Source organism: Emydura macquarii, unplaced genomic scaffold, assembly GCF_026122565.2.
Source record: "Emydura macquarii macquarii isolate MOO-44397 ecotype Brisbane River unplaced genomic scaffold, CSIRO-AGI_Emac_v2 contig_2636, whole genome shotgun sequence".
NCBI lineage: Eukaryota > Metazoa > Chordata > Testudines > Chelidae > Emydura > Emydura macquarii.
Window position 1 is genome coordinate 12,528,076 of NW_027132773.1, and position 10,270 is coordinate 12,538,345.

The following is a 10,270-nucleotide window of genomic DNA, read 5'->3' on the forward strand; positions in this document are numbered from 1 at the left end:
AGGAAGGAAATGGAACAGAGCTGGAATAAAGGATTTTAGTAATGTTTGTCTTATTTCTAATTATAATTTTTGGTTAGCTAGAGTGTAAAATATTTGTAAGTTAGCATCTTTAGGGATACTGTTTTAAGTGGTAACAATTATGTGGGAAAGTCGAAGGTTAAATAGTCTTATTATATGAGAAGTAAAAAAAGAGTGATAGTGCAAGGGCTGGGAACATTGTAAAAAAAACCAGAATAAGTAAGAACTGTTCAAAAAATTGCTTGAAAAATTAACAGTGAAGAGAAATCAGCCTACTGTTTTCCATATTCAAACACTTAAGTATTACATACAAGTAAAAAAAAGTACTACTTGATTTTGGCTGCACTGGGTTTCTGATTAAGAATGCTCACCTTAGTTTCTAAGAGGATTATTTAAAAGAGCATTTTTTTTTAAAGGAGCACATTTAAATATTGTTTCTAGAAATATGTATAATACATTCTGCATGCAGTAAACCCTAAATTTTCTCTCTGGCATGCAGCCCATTCAAGCTGGCAAAAGTGAATCCTCTCCCTCAACCTCCACATCTTGGAGTAACCAGTTTGGTTCTTCTTTATTAATGTCTGTTCAGCCTTCGGGCAAGAGTCTCATTGGGCTCCCTGTGTACTGTCATGCAACTTCAAATTTCAGCTGCGTAGGAGTGCACAAGGTGGGATGAGGTTATTCAGCACCAGTTCTACCTGAGGCAGGGCTCTAAATCCCTCAGAAAGGTGAGGTGAGGTTAGGAGCACACCTGCCAAAAGGTGGTTTCATGTTAATTTCTTTAATTCCAAGCTTGGCCTGGAGAAAGTTGTGGAATCAGATATAGGTTCTGTAGATCAGTTTAAAAGGCTTGCTGTGCTGTTTTTGTCCGCAGGTATCTTCAGCGGCTGGATGACATGATTTGTCACTTGGCGCACAAAACTAGTAAATTAAAGTGTTTCATGCCTACATCACCTGTTGTGCTAGCACTTGCCAAGACCAAGTTGGTAGAATATAGTTTAAATGTTCTGCTGTGGTTCTAAAAAAAAAAGTAGAAATCAGACCAGAGTATGTTTAGGGAAGTGGATTCCACCACAATCATCCATGTGGCACAGTGTCCTATGCAGGATTTTAGTATTAAATTATCAGGGATCCCAGAATTATGTAAATTACACAAACTCCAGCCCAGACATCATAGTGTTCTTTGTCAATTATTTTAAAATAAAATTCCATTTACATTATGCCCACTCTAAATTTTAAATTTTCAGCATGCTGCAGAATTTGTATTTGCTAATACCGGCACATTAGAAGTTTAGAAGCAACTGGTTAGAGGACATGGGAGCTGGTCTCTGCATACCAAGAACTTGAAAGTTAACGCTCACTGAGATGAATGGAGAAATTCATACTTCTCAGAGCTGTTGTTTTAGGTTGTCTGATATTACTGCGCGGTCACATTTTGAATGTTCTTTGCAGCCATGAAAGCTAGAGACTTAATTTTTTTACAAGCAAAAATCTTAAAATGTGGAGTACCATTTGTGACCATGTTAATCACATTATCCAGGGGGTCTTGTTTAAATAATTTGATTTGGAGGTGAAGAAAAAGTTAAATATTTAGTGTCGCTAGCTATGTGGTCCCTTCTCATTTTATGTATTCATAATATTACTGTGTGCAGTATTTTTCTGAGGTATACTTTTTCTCCAAAAATCACTAAAAATTGGAGGGGCCAGAGGATTATGGGATGTTGAAGCTTTTAGTTTTAATTTGATTCTGTTTTGTTTAGGCCAAGATTGAAAAATGTGGATCGAAGTAGTGCCCAGCATTTGGAAGTTACCGTTGGAGATCTGACAGTCATTATTACAGACTTTAAGGAGAAAACTAAGTCACCACCTGCTTCCAGTGCCGCTTCTGCAGATCAACACAGTCAGAGTGGTTCTAGCTCTGACAATACAGAGAGGGGAATGTCCAGGTCATCTTCACCCAGAGGAGAAGCCTCATCATTGAATGGAGAATCTCATTAAAGTTTATTTTCTCCAGTTTCTTTAGTTTCTTCTCTTCAAAACATGCAAATACACAACTTCTGCCAACAGTTACCACATTTTCATGACCGATTATCCATGCACAATTGATATGTTTACTGGAACATAATTTATGCAGTTTTACAAAAGCAAAGTGGAGCAGTAGAAATAGCAATTTAAATGTGATCTACAAATGCCTACGAAGCATTTTCAGACTAACTTTTTAATCTTCACATTTAAAGGTGCCATGAAAATGTGGTTTGAATGTTCATTATGCAGTGTTATTGGTAAGTCCATTTTCACTTTTAGTTTAGTGAATTCTAACACAACTCTTGGAGTCTCTACTATTGGCATGTACTGAATTTAAATTTTTATAACATAGTTCAAGCTGCCTAAATATGTATTATTTGAGAATTGTGAAACATAGTTATATGTATGCAAATCAAAGATCAACTTAACCAACTATTGCTGCAACAGAATTTTCATAATTATTATCTTAAAAACACCTGCTGGTACTTGGTGTGCTTAAATAGGAAAAATGTTATTAAATAAAACATTTGTATGAATTTTTGCCAATGTTTGACACCGTTTACTAGATTACTGTTACTGAATTATGTTGCTGGTTTTACCAATATTTTCCTCACACATAAAACACTTATTGTAATGTTTACGAGCAAAAAGAGTGAACATATTATAAGCACTGGTTATTTAGCTTTATAATTCAGATACAGTACTACATTGTCATTAGACACTGGTATTCTATGTTGTATAACCAACATCAAATCTCAAATGAATTAACGTTTGGCAAAAAGTAAATTTTTTAAATCTGAAATTCTGGAAAAGCTTTAAAAATAACTCTTTAGTACAGTTCTCATTTCTGCTTAGCACTATTTCCTTGCCCCAAATTTGCCCAGTATCATAATCGCATATCAGTTTAGTACAAAAATATTATGTTGCACAGGAGTAAGGAAATAAGTAATATTATCACATTGTGTTCTTAGATGAGCTTCGTTGATTTTGAATTGGCCCTTTAATAAATACTGTAGCATCAGTCATAAGGAAAAAAATGCAGTACCCTATTTTCTGGCATAAACTGTCAAAATTTATGCATTTAGCAATATACTGATACAGAGGAAAAATATTTACAGTCCCACCCGATATTATGTAAAATTACCAATAAAATATTTTTATGAATACAGATTTTGCATTTTTGTTTACAACTAAGTGTTTTTATGCACAAAAAAATCCATGTATAGTTTTAAATTATAGGGTCAGATTCAATACAAAAATGCATCTGTCTCCTGTCCAAAGGAAGCCCATTTACATCCTAGCAATTCTCTTTTTTCTTTGTCTTTCATTCAAAATATGTATTTTTGGCCAGTGTAAAAGTTGGATGGACTTTTTTAGTAGTGAATCCAGCCCTACAATATTCCTTCATATGATGCATCCTCATAACAGCTAAAATAATGGATTTTTGTAGCCCCTGACAACTGTGATGTTTGGTGTTTTCTTGTAGTAATGTATCCTTCTGTTTTTAATGCAGTACTTCTACAGGCACATGGTACTGTCTATTTTGTAAGATGCCAGTTGTGAAATACAGTTAGTTGCATAAAATGAAAGTCTGATGTGATATCTAAAAACTTACATACCTCATTCCTTGGTGTTGCTGTTAAACTTTTAAAAATCCAATGTTAATTATAGGTCATTTCAAATGGACAACTACTGACCTGGTTAAAATGTATTATGCTTTACCTTTCATTATATTTCTTCATTCCAATTTTCTGATCATATTTTAATATCTTTTAAAACATCTCATTTTAAGTTTTATACATTTTTTTTTTTGGTTGAAGTGGGGCTAGATGTCCAAATAATGAATGTTAATTCTTACAAAGAAAAATACATTTTTCTGAGTTTTACTTGTTACAATTTGCTAGGTCAGACTATATGCAGAATATACTGAATTAATGGATTATAAGAGAGCTGAATCTGTTTAAAGTGTAAGCAGTATAATGATAGTGAATCTCAATGCAAGGTCTTTATGAAATGTTTCAACTTTAAAACAAAATGAGTGTTAACACCTTTCAGTACTCTTTGCAAGCATAAAATAGTGAACTATAGGTGATAGATTACGAAGTCAGAGCCTTTTTATTAAATTTAGTATAGGTAGACCATTCAGCACCAGCAACAAGAGGTCTTTTCCATCTATAAAGTAGGCAGTCGTTGATTTGTTTAGTTAGTTAATTTGCATGGAATTGACCAGTATGAGAAACATAAGCAAATAGCAAATGAAAGCAATCCATATCTACAGGAGCAATTTTAAAGTGTGGTAATAATCAGAAAAGTGATTGTAAAAAGAACGTCATTGGATTGCTCATTTTTTACTCAGGATTTTCTACATCCAGATATGCTCCATCTATATAAATTGCCAGTACTACATACTCCACCTACAATTTGTAATTAAGTTGTGGTCTTGGGGTGATGTAAGAGGTGTAAAGAACAAAGATTCTGATTATGTAAATTAGTTTGCCATTCCTGTTGATGCATGAAGCATATCAGAATTGTTTTGCTCTTCTACAGCTAATGTGAGGTGACAGTGCTGACGGCAGAGTAAAAAAAATCAGCAAAGTAGGGAGATGTGACTCTCTCTTTACTCATAACATAATAACTATACATTAAACCAGTCTGACTTTCATAATCTCTGAAAAAGTTTTCAGTTGGTTTAAACTGTCCTTTCTTCAACTCTGCAAATATATAAAAAAGGTTTACTCCATCTTTACTCAATTTGTAGAATGTGAAAACCTAACATTGTACCTCATTGTTAGCTATTTTTCTTTTACTGTTCTCTGCATAATGACTGATCATCATTTGTTACATTCTAAGCCTGCACCAACCTTCATCAGCCAAGCATTTTGGGTGGTTACATGAGACGATAATCCAACAAAGTTGAATGTGATGATGTTCCATGTAAATAAGTTCCTTTGTGCATTGATTGTCCACTGTTTCAAAAATGAAAAGAATGAGATGCAGTTAATTCACTGTAAAAGTGTACAATAATTCAATGTTTTGTCATCCTGTTTTTTGCCACTAATTATAGCTGGCATAAGGAAGTACTGAAATATACAATAGTAAGGTGTGATTTTTTTCCCCCCTCCCTGAATTTCAGTCTGCATAATAGATGCAATCAAAATCTGTACCAAGTAGTACCATGTCAAATTCTACAATGTAAAATGTTGAGTTTAAGATAGTGATAGGGAAAAGGTTATATTCAAAGGCTTAATTTTAAGTTTTCATGTGGTGACTAGATTTGAAACAATCAAGATTATGATTTAAAATGTTAACCTACTGTACATGTTTCTCTAGCTACTTGATGTTGTATGGCATAGATGATATAGTCCAAGCAATTTGAGATTATGCAGTACTCTGCACTTTAGATGTGTGTGTGTTTTGGGTTTTTTCTAATGTATTCACAAGCAGTGCATTTTATCTAGTCATGTGAAATAGAATGGATAGGTGGCTCATACTTATTTTCCCCCATCCCTCTGTAGCACAACGAAATGTCTTCCAAGCCCCCACATGGTGTAGTTCTGTCCTGTGGCAGAAGTAGCCTAAGGTTGCCTCGCTACGCTGTGCACTTTGTAAGTACCCCCACATGTGCCAAATATGGAGGCAATTGGGATTAGGTCTGGGTGATTAACTAGTTAACACGTGGACTGTCAGATGGAGACTATTAAATGGGAGATAGGAAGGGATGGGGGAGAGAGAGAGAGAGGCTGGAAGGAAGGGCAGAGACTCTTAAGGACCTCACAGAGATAAGACCTTATCCCCCTACCCTCCCAGGTCCGTGCCTAGGGGGTCCACTGAAACTTGGGAAAAGCCTTACAGTGATGGGACATGAAGCTGCATAAAACATTGAAAATAATGTGCACTATGGTGAACTTAACATAAGAATGTGTGAAGACTGCTTGCAAGGGGAAATCCAGGGTGAGGGAGCCCACCCTCTGATGCCCCTTGTAGTTTTAATTCTCTCTCTCCTCTTCCCAAAAGGCTGAAGACTTTCCAGATCATGCAGCTGGCTGTGCTCATGAAATACTGGAGGGAGCCAGTGGTAGATCTCTGTCAAATGTGTGCCTTTATGAAAATCTTTTTGTCTGTATCTAATCTATTTCTCTGTCTGTTTACATGTCTTTTGATGTTACTACTGACTACTAGAGAGGAGGGGTGAAACCAATTTCCTTTGGAGTAGCAGAAGCCATAGCAGAGAGAGATGAAATTAACTTTTCCCCTAGCAACTGCATGTAACACATTAGTAGTGGGCTTGGCCTGTGCTAGCTCTGGAGACAATAAGTTCAAAATGTTAATGCAGTTCTTGAATAGTGGACTAATCCAATGCTAGGCATGTCTAGCCAGAAACACATTCTCTTAGGAGATTGGTAAGATTTGAAGTTGTTGGAAATGTCTTGAAGAGTAGAGCGAGAGCTTTAAAAAGTTTAGACATAATTTCCTACCTGTTTTTATAAGCATGAATTTCATTTGAAGGAATCTATTGCACCTACTAGTAACTGGGGCATCTTGACTCTTTTTTTCTTCTGTTTCACAAGTATTTCAAAGCAATATTTCTATAGCAGAAGGAGGAAAAAGAAAACTAGTGTAAGCAAAAACGACAAACGTAAGCCTAATTCAACACGAAAACCAACACCCCTTCCCCCCACTATTCTAATGAAAAGCAACACAGTCAATCTAGGATTTAATTAAAAGAAATAAGATTTACAACTTAAATGACTGACTTACCCACTGTGTCACTCAAGGAAAATCATGATAGAGCTGTTAACAAAACCATGGGCACTTGACTCCCAGGTCTGTCACTTTACTGAGCTATTACCCTGAAAGAAGAAACTAGGTAGGAATTTCAAATACTGAAATCAGGTTTACAAATAACCGTCAATTATAAATTGTTACAACAAGCTAGCTTCAGATCTAGCATGCTGGATGAAAGAGATCTGTATATCAGTGCTGGAATCCTACCATTTTTGTCTGTTTTTTAGCTGAAGACAGTAAAAGCAAACATTTCACTTTCAGTACCAGTCATTCAGCAGATTTCATCTGTTATATCCTCATTCCTTGAACATATATAATCCTAGTTGAGTCAGCCCAAAAACATTCCAGCGTGTGAGCGATTGTTTATAACCTATAATTGGATTGGTGTGGTCTAGGAGTCGTGGGCCCTCAAACAGCAAAAAGAGAGAGTTGACAATATTCTAGATGTACCCTTATTGCTTAGGGTGAAAGAGAGGCAAGAAAATTCCCTAGCTCAAATGAAATAAATATTATTGATGAAAATGATGGCACCAGTGTAGTTACTGTGCCATTTTGGTTTTGTATAAAAGAGTTTTGTAATCCAACATTCCAATCTCCCCCTACTTTTGAGGCAAACAAGGACCAGGCAGAGAACATTCTAGTGACAATAATGGCAAGTTATTTCCTAAAATAGTAACCATTTTTATGGAGAATATAGTTTGAGACTCCATGGAGGGATTATGGTTAGAATTCAGGGACATGTGCACACAAAGCCAGTGGGGGGATTAACCTAGATTAGGCCATGTGAAAAAATTGCCTCATTCTATTTTTAATTATAACGCTGATTATGATGTTAATCTCTCCCCACTGGTATTAGCCTTTGACACTTGTACAAGATGTTTCCTACTTTTCTGGAAAAACCCTCAATTTTTATCTTAACTTTTTGGAAATAATGATCTAAATAAAAGGGACTTGGATTTGGAATTGGGTTATTGAGAAGGAAACCAAGGAAGAGAATTATATAGATTTACATTTGGATGTAGTTTGCTGGCCACACACTTTTGGGGATTTCAGTAAGATATAAATAATCAGAATTACTTTTGACTGGGTCTTCACTCTAATAAAGCAGTTGAGCTACGGCAATGCATGAAATAGGTGTAAACCATATAAACCCAGTTTGACTCTGGCTGGCCTCTAGTGGGTATATAATGTATGAAGATTTATGAGTATGTTACTCCATTGAACTAATGAACTTCGTCTTTTGGCTCTAGCAATTGAGCCTCCTGCTTTTAAATTCAGAGGTCCCACGTTCAAACCTGGCAGACAACCCACCCAGAGATATAATTATAACTAAATACTAATTCCACTACTTCAAAGGAAGTGTCTAGTCTAGCCACTGAAGAAAAACAAAGCCACCGGGGCTACTAAAGCAAAGAAGATAGTGTAAGATGGCATAAATGGGCCAAAAGTGTTAACCAAGTCCCTGTCCAACATTAAACAGTTTAAACAAGGCACAGGGTTTGGTATACAGAGACCTCAGACTGCTTAGTAACAGACACCCATTTAAAAATCCATTAAACCTTTTATTAAAGATACAGAAGAGAAGGAAAAACAGTTAAAGCATTTGAAATGTAAAGTATTAAATAAGACTTTCATTTTAATGTTTCCTATTCCCTTTAGGATGAACAGAGTTTTAGAAAGAAAAAACCCTTGTTTTTGACAATCTTTTAGATGGTATTAAAGATGGTGTTAATTTTTTTTAGAAAAAGAAAAGTTAGTTGAGTCGGAGCTGGAGCTGTTGCTGCAGTTAAAATCATTTCATCCTAAGTGGGATTCAGCTGGAGCTGATGATGTTATCTGGCTCCTTCCCTCTGGTCTGATGTGGTCATTTCTTCAGATCAGGATGATGAAATCCCAGGAAATGGCTGTGGTGGCAGCCATGATGGTGAAACTTGCTTCAGTAGCCTCCATTTGTTATTTCAGGTGTTGGAGTTTTTTGTCATTTTGTCCTTTCCCCAGAAATCTTTCTTTTAAGGAGCCAAAAAGGGAGTGATGGTGGAATAGCCCAACCCTTCATTATTTTTTCCACCAATTAGGCCTGATATCTGACATACCAATTTTGGCTCATTAACTTCTGGCTCCACATCTTCTGTTTTTAAAATGCATAATTTCAATACAGTCCTTGAATCATATCAACTTTACTTTCTTGTTCAGATTTATATAGTTATTCTGTCTCCCTTTTGTATCTTTTCCCATCAGCAATTGTTGTTCTAGTTTATTGTAACACAATTAACTTTTTACAGTTGAGCTCACAATTTTTGTAAATTTGTAGGCCCAGTTGTCACAACAGTGGCCAAAGTTCTGACTACTGAGTACCTACTTTAGAAGATATATTACTGGTTTCCCTGAAAATGAGAATATCTCTCTCAGGCTGATCCTTTTTTGCAGAGAATAAATCAAAATAAGGGTCAAGTCTCCTTGGTGTACTGTTCTCTAGGCAAGAGACTCTATCATCAGCTTGGTCTTCTCTAAAACAACAACCAACAACTATGAGGGATTCTTTTTAACTAATTTTAACTAAATGTAGTATTGATTAAGTATCATATACATTTTCACTGCTAGTGTAAGTGGGTACAATTTGTTTGAAATAATTAATTATACTTGATTATGCTAGTGGTCATTTTGACACCTCCCCATGTTCTTCTTGCTAAGTAGTTTCCCCTTTTATTCCCATGTGAGTTCTCTGATGAGGCTGGCATGCAGAATGCCAATTACCCACTTTGGTTCTCAGATTCCTGTCCCCGAAAAAGACTGCTTCTGTCACTTTAAGGAGGCTGGGTGGGATATGTTCTAGATTTTGACGATTAAGTGTCCCCCAAGTGACACACAGTACCTGAAGGCTTTTGCAAGGTGCAGGAAAGAAGCTGAGGAGAGACAGCCAAGGGTGGGTGGAGAGAGAGATCTGCCAAAAAGAACACACACAGTTTTCATCATCTTCCTGTGGAGATTCTGGAGAGGTGACCTCTATCTCCAAGATGTGTCTCAATACTTTTTATTGGATTGAAGAACAGAGAGAATAATAGCAAGGGAAAAATTCTCTGTTTTTCTTTGAGTAGTATCCCTATTGGTGCTCCACTGTAGGTGTGTCTGCCCCCACCCTGCTGATCGGAGAACTTTGGTAGCAATCAGTCCCACCCGTGCATGCACTGCTGTCTGCCTGCCATGAGACCAGCCAGTGTGCATGGGCATTCCCTTCTCAACTGCCCTTGGCTAGAGTCAGAGCTGTCTGTTTACAGATCATTAACTTTCTTTAGTTTGTAACTTTTAGCTTCCCTTGAAGCTTTTTTCCTTCTGTTACCTAGTTTGTTTTTGTTGGTCGTGCCAAAAATGGAACGAAAGAAAGAAAGGGTTTGCGGGTATGCTTAGTTCTCCAGGCTTCAAAAAGTGCCTCAGTTGCAAGGAA

General features: G+C 36.4%; 1 protein-coding gene across 1 annotated transcript in view; it reads left to right on the forward strand.

Annotated features, from left to right (window-relative positions):
* The window catches only part of YAF2 (YY1 associated factor 2), a 40,738-nt gene extending 37,529 nt beyond the window's left edge, over positions 1-3,209 (forward strand). The window contains exon 4 of the mRNA XM_067564197.1: positions 1,779-3,209. Coding sequence (XP_067420298.1) covers positions 1,779-2,016 — 238 coding nt within the window. The 3' untranslated portion in view covers positions 2,017-3,209. The remainder of the gene's footprint in view (positions 1-1,778) is intronic.
* Positions 3,210-10,270: the final 7,061 nt, after the last annotated feature.